Source organism: Martes martes (assembly GCF_963455335.1).
Source record: "Martes martes genome assembly, chromosome: 3".
In the NCBI taxonomy this organism is placed as follows: Eukaryota; Metazoa; Chordata; class Mammalia; order Carnivora; family Mustelidae; genus Martes; species Martes martes.
The window spans coordinates 177,977,615-177,999,967 of NC_137890.1; the positions used below are offsets into that span (position 1 = coordinate 177,977,615).

Sequence of the window (22,353 nt, forward strand, 5' to 3'; positions counted from 1 at the left end):
TTTAAAGTAGGGTAATATCAAATCCCAGATTCAACAGTCACAGGACAAGACACTCTCAGGATTTCATTAATTGCATCAGTTGTGAAGTTTTCCCAATCTATTGCCACTTATGACCAGGAAGTTAAAACTTCCTTAAGAAAGATCTATGTGGTTGTTTATCACCTTTCCACCCTTGCTCTTAGGATCCTGTCACAGGAAGTATAAAACTTTCAGAAGAAGTAAAAAACATGTCCTGGACTTCTGATCCTCTTCATGGCCTCAGAGCCATGTGAAGCTATGATTTTGTCCTAGACTCTTGGAAGAATCCATGTAAGAGGTTTCAGGCCAGCTAATAGCTTGCCTCTCCATCTATTCCCTTCCAATTTTATTTGCCCATAGGATCAATCTTTGGACATAAATTAAGCTTTGTAGGTCAGAGCTCCTATAATACTTACAAGTCCATATTGTTAAAAGACAGTGATAGAAACTAAAATACGAGTTTGATGAAAGCTGATAACCCAGGTTCCAAGGCACAGCTCCCTCACTTTCCTCTTGAATATGGCACTGGTGGTCACACTAGTTTTCTTCCCTCTTAGGCTGATTACTGATGAGACCCTACCATTTCCTCCTGACAATGCCACAATTGTGGAGTTGGCATTTTTATGGAAATAGCTGTTCTCTGATTCATTAAGCCCTATTGCCCCTGACATTTTTTTTCTTTCTGACCCTTATCAACCACACACTGGCAAAACAGGAAGAAATAAAGAGGACAAAGAAAGGCAATAACAGGGTTACAACCAAGAAGTGTATTGTGACTGTGACTAACAAGGAAATTTAGAAATGGGTGACTGAACACCCAAGGATGCTCTGTCAGCTGGTTACAGCTACAACATTTGTTCAAAGCCTGACAAGTGCTTAGCACCATTTCAAGGTGTCACATGGAGATACATAGGAAATGACAGTCATAGACACTACCTTAAGAGCACTTGCAATTTAATAGACAAGATAGCACAATTAAATGCCTGTATTCCTGTACATGTACAATCTGGCCCTTGCTTACATCTTTACTTACTCTTTATTTCTCTCATAGTACCTGTCACAAGCCGCAATATTCAGTTTATTTATTTGTGTTCTTGATTATTATGGCTCCCCTGAGCCATAATATGCCTATGCAACAGTGTGTCCATCCCAACTATTTATAGCTATCATCCCCAATCTCACCCACTGGAATAGAAATTTCAAGGGGATAGGGACCATGTCTATCTTATTCACCACAGTAACACTAGAGCCTAGCAAAATGTACCTAGCAGATTCTCAAAAAGGATTTTGAAATTAATTAATTAATTAAATATTAAATAAATAAAGCCAGGAATGGCTATATAGAAAGATTATGTAACATCTTCTGAATGCTGCTACTAATTCAGTAATACAAAATTAAATGTGAACCTGGTTCCAAAAAATGAGGAAATTTTTTAAAAATTTAGATAAGAAAAAACCATCTCTAAACCCTAGGATAGCTGCCCTGAAACTGACCACAGATGCATAAAAATGGATGGGCCAAAATCGGCAGAACTTCCCAGCTGATCTGTAGATTCACGAGTCACTGAACTTTAGAGTGGTTTGGTGTGGCATTGTTGTAGCAATAGCTAATAGTACACTCTTTGAAAGTAAAAAAAATTAATTACCAGCAAAACACACCTGAAAATGCAAACATGATTCATCTTTATTGAAATGGAAAATGTATTTGAATTATCTGATTTCTCTTTAACTTCAGACAAACACCTCCCCTGCAGCTACATGCTCACGATCGGGGCTGAGCAGGCCTGGGTAGGATACACTCAGAGAACAGACAGGAAGGAGACCAGCAGGCCCAGCACCACAGCAGTCGATGTCATCTTTACAGCACTGTCTGAGTCCCAATATTTCTCATAGACATCATCCAGGACCGAGAGCACAGCCTCCATGGTCTCCTCGCAGGTGGCCTGTATCTGCGATGCTGGCAGAACAAATCCGTATGTGCCATTGTCCCTCAGCTCAAACGTGTATGAGAAGGGGATCCCAATGTCCCGAGCCCAGTCTCTTGAAGACCCTGAAGTGGTATCTACAAACCAAAGCATGAAGGTAGAGGTAGAAATTATACTGGGAAAGGACAAGTTGCTATGGCTATTTCAGGGAATAAAGCTCCAATGCAAGAACATGAGTAAACTTTTTCATATTAAGGATTCACGGGTAGCTGTCTTCTCCCTCTCATTGATTTGAAGCCCCACAGGGCAGGAATTACATCTCGTTTAGACTCTCTGTCTCCCCTCACCACCTCCTTGAACATCTAGCATTATGCTTAGCACATAGCAGAAGTTTGGTTAAAGTTTCCTGCTGAATCAAAGACTATAGACAACCTAGTATGACAAGGCAAGTGAACGGACATATAAGGGAACAGAAGGAAAATGAGCAACAGGGAAAATATTATGCAAATATTATCCAGGTGGTCCTCAGGTGGGTGGAGGAGGTGGTGGCTGGGGATGGGGGAAGGCTGTGCGCTATCCTTTTAACTAAATACTTTTCTGTGTTAGATCCTTTCTCCAGGCCCCACCTGCTTTGTTTTCTCAGCCTGACGGGTCCTCTGAGAACTGAATCAACTGACCAAGGGTCGCTGGAAAACATCCTTCCTGTTAACTCCTGCACCTTCTCACTTGCCAGCTCTTTTTAACTGAAGCCAGAGGGAGTTCTAGTCTGGGCCAGGGTATCAATTTTTTCTTTTAGCTCACACCTTATCCCTAGAGAGCATAATTCTGGATTTGTACAGACTCCCTTTTATCCTTGGTCATTTTGATTTGTATAACTTCCTGTTGACCCCAGGAACTCTTCCGTCCCTCTCCAGCCCACTCCACTCCCCAAAGTCCACTGGCTTCTTTTGTGCCTTAGATACTATTGAAGAGGCAAAAAAAAAAAAAAAAAAAAAAACCCTACTTACATAAAATATCTGCACTCGATCCAACTCTATAATTGGTTCCATGCTTTTTTTTCAATGCATTTGCTGCCTTCTGTCCAACTTGGATCTGTAGGTGGGAAATGCAGAGACAGATATCTGGTGTTAAAAATAAATCCAACAATCCAGAGGGTTGGGTATTTTGTCCAAATCCATCTCCGGAGTTCCAGACCATCTTTCTAACTTCCCATTGGACCTCTATACCCAGATAGCCTTCTGGTACTTTAAACTCAACATGCTCACACCCACTTTCATCATTTCCCCACTAATAAAGCTATTCTGGTTTCCAAATTTCTGACTTATCATGCTCCCCCAAACACACGTAAAATCCTGAAGTCACCTTTGACTCTCCTTCTTTCAAATGGTTACCAAGTTGCATTATCCTATTTTAGTCTCATTACCTCTGAAATGGACTATTGTCATCTTCTAGTAAGTTTCCCTTCCTCTCATCAATTCTTATCCCAGTCGATCTCTGGATTCCTGGTGAACTTGGGTGGAGTAGAACTATGATCATGATCCTGCTGAAAAGCCTTATTCTTAATTGCTCACTGAATTAATCACAAGCCTCTCAGTTTCACATTTATAGACCCTTTACGATATGGCCTTAACCTACCTTTCCAACACCATATTCTTTCTATCCTACCCTAGATGATAGTCACACTCAAGTTTTCCCACTGTTCCCCAGACATGCCCCTTTCCTCAGACTCCAACCTTTTCTCCAGATATTCCCTCTACCTGGCATACCTTACCTCTTTTCTCTGCATGTTGAAATTCTATCCAACCTCAAAAGAATTTTTCCAGTGCTGACTCTTCCATGGGGCCTTTCCCCATCACCTCAACTAAATCCCCTCTCTCCCTGCCCTTCCCACCTTGGCCCTTTGCTCATACTTCTCTCATAACTCCCTTCTTATTTTTCCTTATAGGTATTTAATACTTATCTTTTATAGGCTTATAGAATTTTAGAGCCAGAAGCTACACCCTTCCCCACATCTACCACCATGTCACCTGACTACACTGGAAATTTCTCAGAAGTGAATGATTTCTAATATCTCAGACTTGCTCTCTGAAAACCTCTTCCTGAGATCAGAGCCACTAATAATGAGAGATCCAAGGGTATTGCTGTGTTTATTAACCTTCTGATAAAATTTTTCATATATCCTTCCAACAGTCATTCAATAGTCTCCTCTAAATATTTCCAACCCCAGACTCCCTATTACTTCCTCGTCGATTTTACACAAACACCACCAAAGTCTCCTTGACCACTCCCTGCCTGGACTGTGATCCATCTTTGCTTTCTCCACCGCTGAGAGCAGCCTGACTGCTTTTGCAGGTGCATCAGTTCCCCTGACTTCTGACTAGTGATGAGTCCAACTTTAAAGCTTCTTGGTCCTGCATTGTCCTGCATTGCCTTGCATTGTCCAGCTGAATCTTGGGGTATAACAGAGTGGTGCTTGGGCGGAGTAGGAATAGGTATGATGAAGTTCAAAAGAAAGAGTAGAAAAGGGTGTAAGTGGTAGTAGGTCATATACAGCAGCTGTGAGCAATATCCTTAAGGCATTTGGGACTTTTTGAGTGTGGTGGAGATGAAAGAAAAAACATTCAACTGAACATATTTTCAAGAGCTTTGCCTCCTCTTTACTCACTATTGAGAATTCTGTCATGGGCCATTCACCTTCCTTCTCTCTTCCTGAAAAAAGGGTTCTAAGTCTGGCTTAGTTCTGGGCTCATGTTGTCCAGAATGATGTCATGGGTAGGAAGGGCTTGAAGAGTGCATGAAATCAAGCTGGTTTGAATCTTTTACACTACAAAAAGGTATACCAGCTGTTTGTAGATAGAAGAGAAAATGATGATAAGAAGGAGAAGAGAATCAGAAAGAAGATTTCTGGAAAGATAAATTCTGCGAAGGAGATAAAAATGAAGAGTGAAGAGAAAAGATCAGGGGTAGTTGCTATCTGTGAGCGAAATGAAGAACATGAGGCAGAGAGGGGGAAAGAGTTGCTAGGATTTACCAACTACACTCCCCTTTGAAGTTCCTTCAAAGTCTGGTAGAGACATGAATTGCTTTTAATTATTTTTAATTCCCATATGTTTCTCAATTTCTCTTAATGAAACTCCAGGCTAACTGGTCCATGTGGGACCTTAACTTTTACTTGGGTTATATGCACCAGCTCCAGGCTGCATATTCCTTCCAAATGGCTCTTGCATTTTTTTTCTCTTCTGCAGTTCAGCCCAGACAACTATTTCTTTCTTCTGATTGCCAGCCTTTACTTATTTTATCCTATGTAATTCCTTTCCCTCACATCCTGTTGGCTGGGAAACAGTCTTTCTAGTTTCCTCTTCTTTATTGTTATAAGAAATTTTGATGTTTTTCAGTGATTCCATTAACAATTACTACGGGGAAGTTGATAGGAGTAGGAAGTATCAGGTATATAAGTATCAGGTATATAAGAAGTATACAGTTGTGACCCTAGCTTGGTCCTTTCCAAGAAGATGAAATAAAATCCAGAGACTCTGACTTCTATCCCTAAGGGTGGACCTCCTGATTATTCTTCCCTCTCCTTTTGACACTATACCATAGGGCCATGGAAAGCCAATTTCTCTGCTGCCCTTCTTCTCAGCCCAAAGGAATGTTAGTCAAAATAATAAAAATCCCTTTGCCAGTAGTACATAATTTACATTTCTAAAGACTTTGAGCCTCCTTAATAACTCCCAGAGAGTTTCCTATAGGCATATATTCACAGGGAGGCACACAAAAAGGTTGATGAGGACCCTGGCATGTGTGTAGGAGGAAGGAGCTTGGGATGGGATCTAGAAGTTGATATGGGAAGAGTTCAAATGGAAAGAATGTCAGCATTTAAAACATTAGAATTTTTATAGCTATTCTAATTTCCAGAGCAATTTAGAACAGGGCTATATATAGTTATGTTTCCCCTACATAGTGATTGCCAAGTTGTCTATCATGCAGTATAATATTTATCATGATTTCTACAAATTTTTGGTTTTGTAAATATATAAAGATTAATTACTAGTCTCTAGTAGTTGTAAATAATACCAAAAATGGAGATCTCCTTCAACAGTTGGCTTGATTCTGTGTCTTTTGTGCACTCTATCAAAGCTTACTCATAAGAACCTAAAACCACTGCTAGCTAGCTTCAGTGAGATTGACACAAGGTGGCAAAATTCTCACACTGTCTTTTTTATCGAAAAGTCTTAGAGATGAATGTTTATGCTAACTCTTCAGCACCTCAGACTGTAAGAAATACAGAACTGAAGTACCCTTTCTCAATTCAATGTGCCCATTTCTGCATACGATTCTAAAGGTTTCTCATTAATTTCCACCTTTTGAGTTATGTTCCAGTCATGGCAATGTTAGTGCCACAGGTCTCTCCCACCCTTTTGCCTCCTTTAGTTGTGGTCAGAGTGCTCTAACCAGAAAACCAAGAGCACAAGACCCTCTCACCTTTGAATACAAACTTTGCAAAATGGTCATATAGTATCTGTTTTCCTGAGCCAAGAAGAGAACAGAATTCTTAAAAAAAAAAAAAAAAATACCAGGGTTTACAGGCTGCTTTTTTCTGTTGGTCGAAGGCCTGGTCCATTAAAGATCTACAATGGCCTGTCTATGGTGGTTCATTTGTATTTGTCGCAGATCCCTTTGACCAGAAGGTAGGACATCTACAATACCATAGGAACAGGGAAATAAAACAGGTTCTGGGCTTTTCAACTGAGATTTCTGTTTCTGCAGTTTCCTTTACTGAGGAAACGAAATTTCTAGATCTTAGGAATAGGAGGAAATAGAACATAGTGATCTGGTCATCAAAGTTGATAGGTGCTCCAAGAAGTAGTATCCCCTTTCTGAGCAGAGAGGCAGTATGAGGAGACTGAATGAATGTAGCCTCTGGAGTTCAAGATATGAGTTCCAACCTGGGCTCTCACAATCACTGTCTATTGTTAACTCAAGGTATCAATTTTCACATCTCCAAAGTGAGCTTATTGTATTGTCATTGGGTCAGATGAGATAATGGCCCTAAAATCCCTTTATAAATTGCAAAGTGCTAAGCAAATGTTCTTGCCACATCTTGCAAAATGATCACATAGTACAAATGTCTGAAAACACTGCAAGAAAGATCTTGGGGTACTACTGGAGGTACCTGATTGTTGGGGGATGGGGTCCCTTCAGCAAAGACAGATACTGGTTTTTCCTTTTGTGCCCAGACATGTGTTCTCCAGGTCATGTTCCAGCAGGAGAGGGACAGGACAGGTTAAAGAATCGGAGGGTCCACAAGCCTCTATGACCTCAAGAACAGAGTGAGCTTAGCCTCCCTCCATCCCAACATTTGTTGATAATGAGGGGCTTGTTCTAAATAATAAAAAAGATGAGCAGAGAATAACAAGTGTTGAAGAGCAAGTGGGGGAAATTGGAATGATTGTGCGTTGTTGGTCAGAATAAAAAATGGTGAAGCCACTATAGAAAACAGTATGATTGTTCCTCCAAAAATTAAAAACAGAACTGTCATATGATTCATCAATTCTACTTCTGGTTATATCCTCCCAAATTTGAAAGTGGGATCTCAAAGAGATCTTTGTATACCTGTGTTCTTAGAAACATTATCTGCAGTAGCTCACAGGTGGAAACAATTCAAATACACATGGACAGGCGAATGGATAAAGAAAATGTGAGACATACATATGATGAAATATTATTAAGACATAAAAAAGAAGGAAATTCTGACATATAATAAACCTTGAGGACATTATGCTAAATGAAATAATCCAGTCACAAAAAGATAGATGCTGTATGTTTCCATTTGTACGAGGCATAAAACTCACAGAAAGTGAAAGTAGAATGGTGGTCTACAGAAGCAACAGGGACAGAGAGTTGCTTTTAGTGGGTATTGAGTGTCCACTGTGCAAGATGAAACAGTTTTGGGGATTAGTTGCACAATAATGTGAACATACATAACGCTACTGAACTGTCCACTTAAAAATGGTGAAGATGATAAAATTTAGGTTATGCGAATTTTGCAGTAATTAAACACAGGAAAAAATCCTGTTTTTAAAAAGATAACAATATTCCAGCCGTTCCAAATTTACCCTTCCTTTGATTTGTGTCTGCTGTCCTTAAGTGCAAGAAAGGGCAAAGAGACCAGTCCTCTCCAGCAACTGTGCCCGGTGCTTGCATAAGCACAGCTTCAGAGGACCTGGATGTAACAAAATGCACTTTCCCTGCCTGGGCTTGGGCTTTGCTGGCACTTCCCCTTACACATATCCCTAAGCAAATACTAGAAGCAGAGTTTAGAAGAAAATAAAGCATTGTGTTTAGCAGAGAAGAGAGCAGATATTATTTAGCCATGTTATTTTAGATATGCCATATTCCACTAACAGCTGGCAAGTTCTTTAAAGCACGGTTCAAAAGCTATAATTGCTGAACGGAGCTTCAAGAGAATTTACAGAAATGAAAGCACATTCCTGCAGATTATTAACATAATCGTCTCATTTATATTATAGACGAATACCTAAGATGTCTCCCAACTTGACACTTTACGAAACAGGTAGTTAATTAATGTAGGTAAAGCAGCATTTAACCTGAAGCCTTCCCAGCAGGTGTCTGGCAAGGTGCAAAAAGCAGAAGAAAGAAAATAAGGAAGAGCAGAGAGAACAAAAGCAGGGCTGGAGCCAAAGTCTTGAAAATGGAAACTAGGGAAAGGAAAGCCTGGGTCCCACGGAGGCTTTTGTAAAGCCTCTGGTGCTATGGTCTTACCAGCTCTTCATGGTTACTGGACTTATTTTTAGTGTAGCCGTAAGGTGTGAGAATGAGCTGCCCGTAAGAGTGCATGGTCAGGAAACACACAATGCTCTCCTTCTTGCTCTCTACAAAGCTGGAAACAGCCTTTGTCTCCGGTTCCGATACTGGTCCCGTCCCACAGAATGTTAAATCATGGCAGTCTTTCGAGGCACCGATACCTGGAATATACAGAGAACCAGAAAGAAGTGAACATGATACCAGTTTAGAACGGACTGAGGGCAAGGAGTCACCCTTGCTCAGAGCAACCTGCGGATGGAACTGAGGCTTGCCCTGGCTTGTCTAAGTTAGTTCTGGCTAAATTAGTGAACGGGGATGGTCATTCAAGGACGAGCTCAGAAAGGCAGGAGGGCTGACATTCAGATTTAGAGACGACCTCCATGCTTCCATGGCCCACAAAGGAAGAAGCAAAATGAAATGGCATTTTCAGTAATCTTTTACTACTGAAATAGATGTTTGGGAATCAGTTCTTGGGTTCTGAGGTCAGGCTAAGTCTCTCTCACTGTCCTACTGGCTTCTGTCATTAGAGCTATTTTGCAAGGACACAGTAGTCTGTTCTAAGTGATGATAATAAGGACTACCAGCTGAGCACCGCATACCCCCTGGGCACCTGGGCACAGTGGTTAGCCCCTCCTCTGTGGCAACTCATCAAATTCTGATTGGATGCTAGGACTACGGCCCACATTTTAAATAAGAGAAACCTAAAGCAGAAAGCTGAAGCAATTTTTCCAAGACCACACGGCCGCCAAGTCTGAATTTTTACCCTTACCATCTGGTTTTTAATCAGATTGCTCTTAACCATTTCTACCTCCTTATTTGCTTCTGATTCACAGGGCATGTTAAGATTCAGAAAGAAGAACATGCCTTAAGGAGAAGGAAATGTTTGCCTTATTTACTCCTGCCTCCCTGCTATAAAAATAATCTGCAAGGATAATTCTCTGATTTTTTCTTTTCTTTATGAAAATTCATATATTTAAAAATAAAGTGATAGATTTCAAACATATTCCCTTTGATCTAGGTCTTCTTTGCCCTTGTTTAGACAATTCCGCTTGAAAAGGGTCCTGCACTTGAGTGTTGCTGGTTCTTACTGCATAGATAATGTCATCCCTTAGGGTGAAAACGCTGGTCAAGAAGTCCAGAGAGCTGTGCAAAATTAGGTGTTTATTTTTGAAAGTTATATCTCTAGTAATTCATCTCTGTCCTAGCTTCTCTTCTCCATTTTTTGCTCATCAAGTCATCAACTAAATGTGTACTTACTACACCAGGCCACATTGAAATTTCGATTGAGATCTGTCCCAAAACATGTGCCGTTATTATGGGATGAACGGGATTTCCTCCAAAGCCGATCCTGCAACAGAGGAACATAGAAATGCTGCTGTTCTAGGGTCTTATAAATCACAGTGTTGGTGATAAGTGGGTGGCCCCGGAACATAAAAAAATAGTCCGTAGGATTGTCTGGGAAAACTTGCCTTTAACATAACAAAGCTCGTGTGTATATTTTTTAGTCTCACAGATGGACCAGCAACACCCCAAAACAGGAACATCTGTCCAACCCCACTGTACCTACATGTACGCCATCAAATGGAGGGAGTATGGTCTTTTCCTCATGAGCAGATTAGCAGTGCATGGTGGACGTGATCTGCTTAATCAGGGAAAGCTTCAGAGAGTCATTTTTTATGTCCAAGTGATATAGGATGAAAGGTAAATAGCTTGGCAGATGGAAAGAGGCCGTTCCAGGTGGATCAGTGATGGTCTCTGCACATTTCTGGAAGCAGAAGACTGATGAGTAGAGATGAGCTTAAAGACAAGTTTCTCCAGACAAGCTTGGAGGGAAGAATTTGATTCACACCTGAGCCAAAAGGCTGCTGCAGGAGAAGGGTTCCCAGGAACCACTTTTGGGAGAGCAAAAAGGAAAAGGGAGGAATGGATACTCTCTAGAAACGGGGGTTCTTGTTTGTGGAGTGATCTGTTTTTAAGACACTTTTAAAGAGGAAATTTTCTATTTTTTTTAAGATTTTTGTTTGTTTGTTTATTTGAGAGAGAGAGAGAGAAAGAGAGCAAGCATTAGTGGGGGAGGGACGAGGCGGGGGCGGGAGGGGGAGAACCAGGCAGTCCGTATTTTAACAAGCCCCCCCAGGTGATTCTGATGCCAAATAAAGCTTGAGAACCACTACCATAACAAATTGGACATCTGAGGAGAAGCAGGAAACCCTCTGAGCAGGGAGTCAGATGCACAGGGCTCCATCCCAGGACCTTGGGATCATGACCTGAGCCAAAGGCAGATACTTAAATCACTGAGCCACCCAGGTAAACCAAGAGACAGTTTCCTATTAACTAAAAAACTGCAGAGATGTTTTCCCCTGTATAAATGATCACAGTGGAAAATGAAAGTTGGGTTGGAATTTATACACCATTTGTGCCCCTCGTGCTTTAAAACTGGGTGGTTACAAGGTAGTATATAAATTTTATATCAATCTGAGAGGCAGTCCACAAACTTGAAGGAGGTGGACTTGGAGAAAAGTTAAGGCTGGCTGCAAAACTGGGAATATGTCAAAAACAAACAAACATAAAAACATGTGCTGGATTTCAACTCTAACAGGACCTCCACTTTCTCCATCGTAAACCTGATGTAGATTTTTAGCTTAACAATACTGAGTTGATTTTTATTCCAAATGGGGTTTCTTTCTTTACATGGCCACAAAACATTTCTGTTTCTATAATGACTAAGGTCAGAAAAATGAACCTGAGTCAAGATCTAGTTCATGGACTCATCCCACAACAACACTTGATGTACTCACAGTTGTCCAAGTATAGATATAACCATCGATGTTAAGAACGGGAAGCACATAAAAGTCCAGGTTTCTAAGGAGCCTTCCTATCCTTGGGTCGTCTTTATAGTTTTGTAGAATCTGGAAATTTAAGAGAGAAACATTTGAAATGCTCCTGGGGAGAGGTCTTTTTTCAATTTTCTAATAATTTCAACATAATTATAAGAGGTAGTTGCACATGGAACATTTACCTTCTTGCCCTCCAATCCTGCACCAGCTGTCCAAAATGCAAATTCTGGTTCTCCTCCCCGCCCCCCACCCCCAGCCCCAATTCACTGGGTCTAATGTGGTGGGTGAGGTGAAGCCCCAGAATTTGCATTTCTAACAAGTTCCCTGTTATGGCGATGCTATTGGTCTAGGAACCAAACTTTGAGAACAGCTCTTTGTGGGTTTCTTTCTGTTGTGGTTTCTGAAAAGACTAACACAAGAAGTATCTTATAGGGTATAGCTAATACGTAACAATTCACTGAACTAGGTATTTTCCACATGCTAAGTCTCTTCATCTACACTACAGACCCTCTAAAGAGGCCATTCCAAGCTCCTTCTGCAGGTGAAAAACTAGGGGTCCTGAAGTTAGAAAATTTGCCCAAGACTCTCTGAAAAACACAGCACCAGGCTTTACTCATCTCTGACTTCCATGATGTATTGTCTCCTACACTTGGATATGTTACTTACCTTCTAGTACAAATTATTGTGGATACACTAAAAAGAGATCATAATACCTAACTCAGCTTTCAGTGAAGCTACTTATAACTTCCATTTCCCTTGGGGTGAAGGAATAACTCAGTAGAGAGCTGCATTGCCTACCTGAGAAAAAGTGTGCTTTCTAAATAGCTAAGATTTGACAGGTATTTTGTTGGGCAGTTAACCACTATAAGAAAGCTAAGGACACTTACTTCTTTCACAAACCATTGACAAAAAGCTGGGGCAATCCATTCCCTGGCATGAATTCCACAGTCCATCCAAATGATCTTCTTGTGGTTAGTGGATGGTTGACTGATCTGGAGGAGACATCCATGCTCTATTACCAAATAATTGCTTATAATCATAAACTGCTGTTTAAAGTTTTCAGTTTTTTTATTCCCCTACAGGTCCTTTCTTCCTCTACTCTGTGATTCCAAGAATGAGGCAGGGATGGTGGGAGACACACCCTTCGCTACCCACTCCTGGTCAACCCAATCTTTCCTTTCTCCCTGTGCCATTCTTGTGCAGCAGTTCAGCCTCTCTCCAGCGAGAAAGATCCACTCCTCTTTCAACCTGGCAAGTATGGATTCTCTTTGATGGGTAAAAGGTCGTGAACACTTCCAAGTTTGTCACAGTCACATCTGTTTTGAATGTAAATGACCTGGACTCCAGCCATTCATTGAAAGCCAATGGGAGGTGGGCTGATGAAGGCTCTACCTATTTATCAGTGAGAAATTTACAAATTGGGATAAAGACAAGACTGGATCCATCATATTCAAGGAGATTTTTCCTTAGAGCCTGATCCATTTTCCTAATCCAGTCAGCATATTTCCTAATCCACCTTTTACCTTCATTCCCTCTTACGATTACCCTTTTTATAAGTATGTGTATTTGATTGTATATCTACCTTTATTGCTTCCTTATTATATACCAATTCTACTCTTCCTTATTATATACCAATTCTACTCTTTAAAATATGCCTCTAGGCAGAGGATGTTTAGATATCTGTTTTGGCTGACTCAGCTCCGAGTTTGATGGCCTATTGAAAATTAGGTAGGTAGGCACCCCATGCTTAACATATTAGCCAATCATTCACTCAGCTCCTGGGTAAATTCGATTTCAGAGCCAATAGTTGTAGTTCTAGATAACTCTCAAATTTGGGAACATGTTTTGTAAATTAACATGTCCACAGTAAGTAGTAAGAGGGCAATGAACTAAGCAATTACGATAATTCCCAGCCTTCTCACTCACCTTTAAATAATACATGGGCCGGGTCTCATAGGTCATTCCTAGGAAATGTTGTGTCACCACTCCAGTGTACTTCTCAGTTATCTGGACCATCCACTGATAGATCTGAAAGAGCCAGGAAGGACTGTGGCTATCAATAAGAAAATCGTTTGCTTGCCTCTAATTAAGATAACTGCTTCTCTCATTAAGATACTGAACTCTGGACTATTTGCTCTACATTGCGACTGTGTGCTAAACAAAGTACAGGACTAAACCAATGAACTATGCTCACCTCCTCCCATTTTCTGTAGAGATCAACTCTGCCACCCAATCATTGAACACCCTATTGAACTTTACAAATAAGTTATTGAACATTAATAGTTTTAATAATCCACTGATAACACTTCAGAAACATCATATCCTTCAAATGGCCACACACCTCTGGACTTGGACCCAATAATAGGTACCCAATCATGCCAGCAGTTTCAGGTCACGCTGATCTGGGTGGATCCTTTTGGATCCCAACAGTATCCTTTGCTAATGTCCATGGATCCAACATTAGAGAAGAGTTGGATATGCCCTTCATAGAACATGCCAATAGAAGTGTCTAAATCAATCCCAAATTAGTCATTTTGATTCATTTGAGGAGACCTGAATCGATGTTGAATTAATTAAAAGTCTTACACCATGCTTGGAAAGGAAGAGTCTTATACCTTCACCTGGAAGTCTATAATGTGGGATTCTGTAATGGCGAACAGACTGAGGGAATTCATAAACATAAGATAGTCATCAACACATGACAGGATAGTCTCACACGCAGTTTCTGTATAGTTGAAACAGCTATACAATAAGTTATGGTAAATAACCATAATTGACTTGAGATAATAAATATTCTATTTGAAAATTATAGTATCTCCATTGACATTCATCTTAACAGATTAAGCACATTATTATAACAGTAATAATATGTCAGTGGAGTATTTTTGATTCAGTTCTGTCAAAGGAGGAGAACAACTTCTCACATGGGTGTTGTGCATGCTTCTTGATGGGCTGACTCAGATGAAGGTGTCAAAAGCCCTGGGAAAGCTACAAACAGCAGGGCAACAGTAGCAATTATTTATCTGTTGTTTAATCAGAAGTAGTGTAGTGTATTCTATTTACAGCCACAGAAAAGCTGCAAGATCAATACTGACTTCCTGTTTCACAGGTGAGGAAACCAAAGACCAAAGAGGTTAAGTGTCTTGGTCAAGGTCACAGGGCACCTGGTCAAGCCAGGTGTGATCTATCTCCCATATCAGAGCTTAAGCTTTCCACGGGCCTTCCTAGATCTTGTTCAAATTTTTAGAATCTTTAGCACTTGGGGGTGATAGCTACAAAAGGATGTGTCAATTCATTCTTTCATTCTTTAAAAAAATTATGGAAAATAACAATATACTCCCAAATGCTGAGAGAATAAACGGTAAACCTATTTGGAAAGCAACTTGAACATTTATATAAAAATTTGATGTGCTTATCCTTTAACCCAAAGATTCTATGTTTAGAAATTTATACTTCAAAAAAAGCTTTGCATGAAGTCACACACACACCTCACAAATATACATGTATAGTAGCTAATTTTTTACAGTATCCAGTTTAAAAAATAACCAAATTCATCTTAGTAACAATATGAGTATTTCTTTAAAAGAAATTTTCCCCTTTTAAGAACTACTGCCTGCATCCTTTGTACCCTACAAGAAATACCACATTTTCAGGTAAATGTGATTGACTCACGAGGCTTCTCCATTCCATGTCCCACAGCCATATACATATTGGCCTTGCCCTGCTTAAACTGGCTAACAATCTGACAAATAAGAATAAGGGTTAATTTTAGTCCATGTTCACAGGAGCAAAACTGGCTAGATGGTTCTTTTCCTTTCATTTCAATTTATTTCTCTTTTTATTTCATATGAAAGGATTTATATCTTCAATGGTGGTGACCAAAAGATGATTTTCTGCAATCCTTTGAACTCAGTGCATAGGCTATTCTCTACCTCATATTTTGAGATTCTCTAACCTATGGATATTAACAGTGAACCACCCCTCGCCCATCCTAAAGTAGGCTGTGGCCACCACCAAACTCCATGTGTCCTTGCTCTCACCTCTTCCATGGGGTGATATTTGGTATAGGAATAGGTGTCCAGGCTCCTCCATGGGCTCACTGTCTCTTCCAAAACCCCTCGTCTGGGTTGTGCTAGGGATCTGCAGAAGAAAGTCAGACTCAAATCAGTGAAGAAACTAGAATACAATGAGGATTGGAAAGCTGATGAAAAGGTGGTAGAAAGCACTGTGAACAGGCTTTGGAGGAGAAAAGCCAATGTTAAGAGTCTTCTTGTTGTGACTTACTGACTGTGAGAACTGGGGCAATAATTGCATCCCTCCAAATGGTAGTTTCTTCATCAATAGAGTGAGGTGAGGACAGCCATTCCAATCTTGCAGGGAAGCTGGGTAATTCAGTAAGATGTGGTAGATAAACATACTTTTAAATTTGTAAAAGAAATAATAGCTAAGACTTATTGAACTGAAATGTGTTACAAGACACTCACACAATTTAAATCTCATTTACTTCTCTTGAAAATTCTGAGATAGGTACTCTTACTATCCCCATTACAGAGATGAAGAAATCGAGTCACAGGGAAAATGTTATTGGGATTGACAATAACTGACAATAATGGACAACCTGATTGAAGAGCCTGCAATATTTTTAAAATTATTTTTAAAAACATTATTGAAGTATGAATATATATAACGTTGTATGTTAAACAATGTTATATCAGTTAAAGATATACAATACAGATTCAACAATGCTATGCATTTTTTAGTGCTCATGATGACAAGTGTACTTTCAATTCCTTTTATCTATTTTACACATCTCCCCTTTCACCATTCAAATGGATCACTTTGTTCTTTGTAATTAAGTCTGTTTTTGTGTTTGTCTCTTTTTTTCTTTGCTCATTTGGTTTATTTCTTAAATTCTGCATATGAGTGAAATCTCATGGTATTCATCTTTCTCTATCTGATCTATTTCACTTTACATTATACCCTCTAAGTCCATTCATGTTGTTGCAAATCGCAAGATCCCATTCTTTATTGTGGCTGAGTAATATTCTATATGAATATATAGAGAGAGTATATATATAGAGAGAATATTCTTCTACTGTTACTATCCCACACCATGGTCGAACATTTGTTAGATTCAATGAGCTGACATTGAGAGACACATCTTTATTTCCCAAGGTCCAAACCTTACATTAGGGTTCACTCTTGGTGTTGCATGTTCTATGGATTTAAACAAATGTATAATGATATTTATCCACCATTGTAGTATCATAGAGCACAGTCTCACTGTCCTAAAAATCCTCTATGCTCTTCCTATTTATCCTTGCCCCCGCCCAACCACTGGCAACCAATGAAATTTTTTTTTTCTCCATTGTTTTTGCCCTTTCCAGAATGTCATGTAGCTGGAATCATACAGTACGTAGCCTTTCAGACTGGCTTCTTTTCTTAGTAACATGCATTTAACTTCTCTCCATGTCTTTTCATGGCTTAATAGCTCATTTCTTTTTAGAGTTGTATATTTCATTATCTGGAAGTACCACAGTTTATTTATCCATTCATTCACTAAAGGGCACCTTTCTTAATTGCTTAATTGCCAATTATAAGTAAAGATACTACAAACATCTGTGCGCAGGGCTTTGTGTGGGTATAAGTCGCCAGCCAGTTCATTTGGGTAAAGACCAAGAAACTTGACTACTGGATCATGTGGTAAAAGTATGTTTAGTTTTTTTTTTTTTAAAGATTTTATTTATTTAATTGACAGACAGAGATTACAAGTAGGCAGAGAGGCAGGCAGGGAGAAAGGAGGAAGCAGGCTCCCTGCTGAGCAGAGAGCCCAATGTGGGACTTGATCCCAGGACCCTGAGACCAAGACCTGAGCCAAAGGCAGAGGCTTAACCCACTGAGCCACCCAGGTGCCCCAAAAGTATGTTTAGTTTTATAAGAAACTACCTTCCAAGGGCACCTGGGTGGCTCAGTGGATTAAGCCGCTGCCTTCGGCTCAGGTCATGATCTCAGGGTCCTGGGATCAAGCCCCACATGGGGCTCTCTGCTCAGCGGGGAGCCTGCTTCTCCCTCTCTCTCTGCCTGCCTCTCTGCCTACTTGTGATCTATCTCTCTGTCAAATAAATAAATACAATCTTAAAAAAAAAAAAAAAAAGAAACTACCTTCCAAGAAACTGTCTTCCCAAGTGGCTGGACCATTCTGTATTCCCACCAGCAATGTATGAGAGTTCCTGTTGCTCCACTTCCTTACCAGAATTTGATGTTGTCACTGTTTTGGATTTGGGCCATTTAATAGGGTATAGTGGTGTCTCATTGTTTTCACTTGCAGTTCCCTAATAACATATGATGTTGAACATCTTTTTGTAGGCATACTTGCCATTGGCATATCTTTGTTGGTGAGGTGTATGTTCTGGCAGTTTTCCCATTTTTGACTCAAGTTGTTTATTTTCTTATTATTGAATTTTAAGAGTTCTTTGTTTATTTGAAACAACAGTCCTTCATCAGATGCTTCTTTTCCAAATATTTTCTCCCAGTTTTTGGCTTGTCTTCTCATTCTCTTGATATCATCTTTTGCAGAGCAGCAGTTTTTAATTTTAATGAAATCCAAGCTATTAATTATTCCTTTTGTGGATTGCATTTGTGGTGTTATATTTAAAAATCATTGCCATATCCAAGGTCATCTGGGTTTTCTCCTATATTATCATTTTATTTCATTTTATTTTCAGTGTTCCAAAATTCATTGTTTATGCACCCCACTCAGTGCTCCATGCAATATGTGGCCTTCTTAATACCCACCACAAGGCTAACCCATCCCCCTACTCCCCTCCCCTCCAAAACTCTCAGTTTGTTTCTCAGAGTCCACAGTGTCTCGTGATTTGTCTCCCCCTCCAATTTCCCCAACTCCCTTCTCCTCTCCAACTCCCAGTGTCTTCCATGTTATTCCTTATGTTCCACAAGTAAATGAAACCATATGATAATTGACTCTCTCTGTTTGACTTATCTCACTCAGCATAATCTCCTCCAGTCCTGTCCATGTTGATACAAAAGTTGGGTATTCATCCTTTCTGATGGAGGCATAGTACTCCATTGTACATATGGACCATATCTTCTTTATCCATTCATCTGTTGAAGGGCATCTTGGTTCTTTCCACAGTTTGGCAACTGCGGCCATTGCTGGTATGAACATTGGGGTACAGATGGCCCTTCTTTTAATTAAATCTGTACCTTTGGGGTAAATACCCAGTGGTGGAATTGTATGGTCATAGGGTAGCTCTATTTTTAATATCTTAAGGAATCTCCACACTGTTTTCCAAAGTGGCTGCACCAACTTGCATTCCCACCAACAGTGTAAGAGGGTTCCCCTTTCTCCACATCCTCTCCAACACATGTTGTTTCCTGTCTTGTTAATTTTCTAACTGGTGTAAGGTGGTATCTCAATGTGATGTTGATTTGAATCTACCTGATGGCTAATGATGATGAACATTTTTTCATGTGTCTGTTAGCTGTTTGTATGTCTTCTTTGGAGAAGTGTCTGTTCATGTCTTCTGCCCATTTTTTGACGTGATTATCTGTTTTGTATGTGTTGAGTTTGAGGACTTCTTTATAGATCTTGGATATCAGCCCTCTGTCAGTAGTGTCATTTGTGATTATCTTCTCCCATTCCATGGGTTGCCTCTTTGTTTTGTTGACTGTTTCCTTTGCTGTACAGAAGTTTTTTTATCTTGATGAAGTCCCAAAAGTTCATTTTTGCTTTTGTTTCCTTTGCCTTTGGAGACATTATCTTAAAAGAAGTTGCTGTGGCCGATGTCAAAGAGGTTACTGCTTATGTTCTCCTCTAGGATTTTGACAGATTCCTGCCTCACATTGAGGTCTTTTATCCATTTGGAGTTTATCTTTGTGTATGCTGTAAGAGAATGGTCAAGTTTCATTCTTCTATATATAGCTGTCTAATTTTTCCAGCACCATTTATTGAAGAGACTGTCTTTTTTTCCACTGTATATTTTTTCCTGCTTTGTCAAAGATTATTTGACCATAGGGTTGAGGGTCCATATCTGGGCTCTCTACTCTGTTCCACTAGTCTATGTGTCTGTTTTTGTGCCAGTACCATGCTGTCATGGTGGTCACAGCTTTGGACCTGACAGATTCCCTGGAAAATTCTACCAAACACTCACAAAAGAAATAATACCTATTCTCCTGAAGCTGTTTCAAAAAATAGAAACAGAAGGAAAACTTCCAGACTCTTTTTATGAAGCCAGCATTACCCTGATCCCCAAACCAGGCAAAGACCCCACCAAAAAAGAGAATTTCAGACCAATATCCCTGATGAATATGAATGCTAAGATTCTCAACAAGATCCTAGCTAATAGGGTCCAACAGTACATTAAAAAGATTATCCACCATGACCAGGTGGGATTTAACCATGGTATGCAGTAGAGGTTCAATATTCACAAATCAATCAATGTGATAGAACAAATCAATAAGAGAAGAGAGAAGAACCACATGGTCCTCTCAATTGATGCAGAAAAAGCATTTGACAAGATACAGCATCGGTTCCTGATTAAAACTCTTCAAAGTATACGGATAGAGGGAACATTCCTCAACTTCATAAAATCTATGAAAAATCCACAGCGAATATCATCCTCAATGGGGAAAAGCTGACCACCTTCCCTTTGAGATCAGGGACACGACAAGGACATCCACTCTCACCACTGGTATTCAACATAGTACTAGAAGTCCTAGCAACAGCAATCAGACAACAAAAAGAAATAAAATATATTCAAATTAGCAACAAAGAAGTCAAACTCACTCTCTTCACAGATGATATGATACTTTACATGGAAAACCCAAAAGACTCCACCCCCAAACTACTAGAACCCATACAGCAATTCAATAATATGGCAGGATACAAAATCAATGTACAGAAATCAGTTGCTTTCTTGTACATTAACAATGAAAATATAGAAAGGGAAATTAGAGAATCGATTCCACTTACTAAAATACCAAGAACCATGAGATACCTTGGAATAAACCTAACCAAAGAGGTAAAGGATCTGTACTCGAGGAACAACAGAACACTCATGAAAGAAATTGAAGAAGATACAAAAAGATGGAAGAGCATTCCATGCTCATGGATCAGAAGAATAAACATTGTTAAAATGTCTATACTGCCTAGAGCAATCTATGCTTTCAATGCCATCCTGGTCAAAATTCCACCGGCACTTTTCAAAGAGCTGGAACAAACAATCTTAAAATTTATAGGGAACCAGAAGAGACCCCAAATTGATAAGGAAATGTTGAAAAAGAAAAACAAGGGGCACCTGGGTGGCTCAGTGGGTTAAAACCTCTGCCTTCGGCTCCAGTCATGATCCCAGGGTCCTGGGATCGAGAGTCCCACATCGGGCTCTCTGCTCAGCAGGGAACCTGCTTCCCTTCCTCTCTCTCTGCCTGCCTCTCTGCCTACTTGTGATCTCTGTCAGTCAAATAAATAAATAAAATCTTAAAAAAAAAGAAAAGAAAAACGAAACTGGAGCATCACATTGCTTGGTTTTCTCCCATATTATCTTCTAGGAGTCTTTTAGTTTTGCATTTTACATTTAGGTCTACAACCCAATTTAAGTTAATTTCTATGAAGAGTATAAGGTCTGTGTCTAGATTCACTTTTTTTTTTTCATGTGGATGTCCAGTTGTTCCTGTATCATTTGTTAAAAAGACTATTTTGCTCCATTGTGTTCTTTGTTCTTTTGTCAAAATCAATTAATTATATTCATGTGGGTCTATTTCTGGGCGTTCTATTCTGTTCCATTGATCTATTTCTCTCTTCTTTCATCAATACCACATTGTCTTGATTACTGTAGCTTTATAATAAGTCTTGAAGTCAGGTAGTGTCAGTCCTACAACTTTGTTCTTCAATATTATGTTGGCTATTCTGAGTCATTTACCTTTCCATATATACTTCAGAACCAGCTTGTCAATATCCACAAAATAACTTGCTAGGATTCTGATTGGGATTGCACTGAATCTATAGATCAAGTTGGGAAGAACTGACCTTTTGACAATATTGAGTCTTCCTATCTATTTATATGGAACATCTCTCCATTTGTTTAGTTCTCTGATGTCTTTCATTAGAGTTTTATAGCTTTTCTCATATAGATCTTGTACATATTTTCTTAGGTTTATACCCAAGTATTTTATTTGGGGGGGTTGATAATATAAATGTAATATGTTTTTAATTTAAAATTTCTCTTGCTCATTGCTGGTATATAGAAAAACAATTGACTTTTGTACATTAACCTTGTATCCTACAGCCTTGCTATAATTACTTATTAATTCCAGGAGTTTTTTTGTCATTCTTTCAGATTTTTCTACATAGAGGGTCATGTCATCAGTGAACATAAGACAGTTTTATTTCTTCCTTTCCAATCTGTATACCTACTATCTCCATTACTTGTCTGATGGTATTAGGTTAAACCTCCCGTGCAATGTTCAAAAGCAGTTTGAAGAGTGGACATCCTTCCCTTGTTTCTGGTCTTAGCAGAAAACTTTCTAATTTTTCACCACTAAGCTGCTCTTTATGATGTTGGGGAAGTTCCCTTCTATACCTAATATACGGAGTTTTTATCACAAATGGATGTTGGTATTTGTCAAATGCTTTTGCTGTATCTATTGATTCTGTATCATGTGATTTTTTAATTTTTTGCCTATTGATGTTGTGGGTTACATGAGTTGATTATCAAATATGAAACCAGCTT

At 39.5% G+C, this 22,353-nt stretch overlaps 1 protein-coding gene across 1 annotated transcript in view; it reads right to left on the reverse strand.

Moving 5' to 3' along the window:
• Window positions 1-1,817: 1,817 nt before the first annotated feature.
• Window positions 1,818-22,353, reverse strand: part of CPO (carboxypeptidase O) — a gene marked incomplete at both ends in the record, with an annotated part of 28,488 nt that continues 7,952 nt past the window's right edge. The window contains 8 exons of the mRNA XM_080799450.1: window positions 1,818-2,080; window positions 2,951-3,035; window positions 8,727-8,929; window positions 10,026-10,116; window positions 11,567-11,677; window positions 12,493-12,597; window positions 13,532-13,633; window positions 15,646-15,745. Of these exons, the coding sequence (XP_080655576.1) occupies window positions 1,818-2,080; window positions 2,951-3,035; window positions 8,727-8,929; window positions 10,026-10,116; window positions 11,567-11,677; window positions 12,493-12,597; window positions 13,532-13,633; window positions 15,646-15,745 (1,060 nt within the window). The remainder of the gene's footprint in view (window positions 2,081-2,950; window positions 3,036-8,726; window positions 8,930-10,025; window positions 10,117-11,566; window positions 11,678-12,492; window positions 12,598-13,531; window positions 13,634-15,645; window positions 15,746-22,353) is intronic.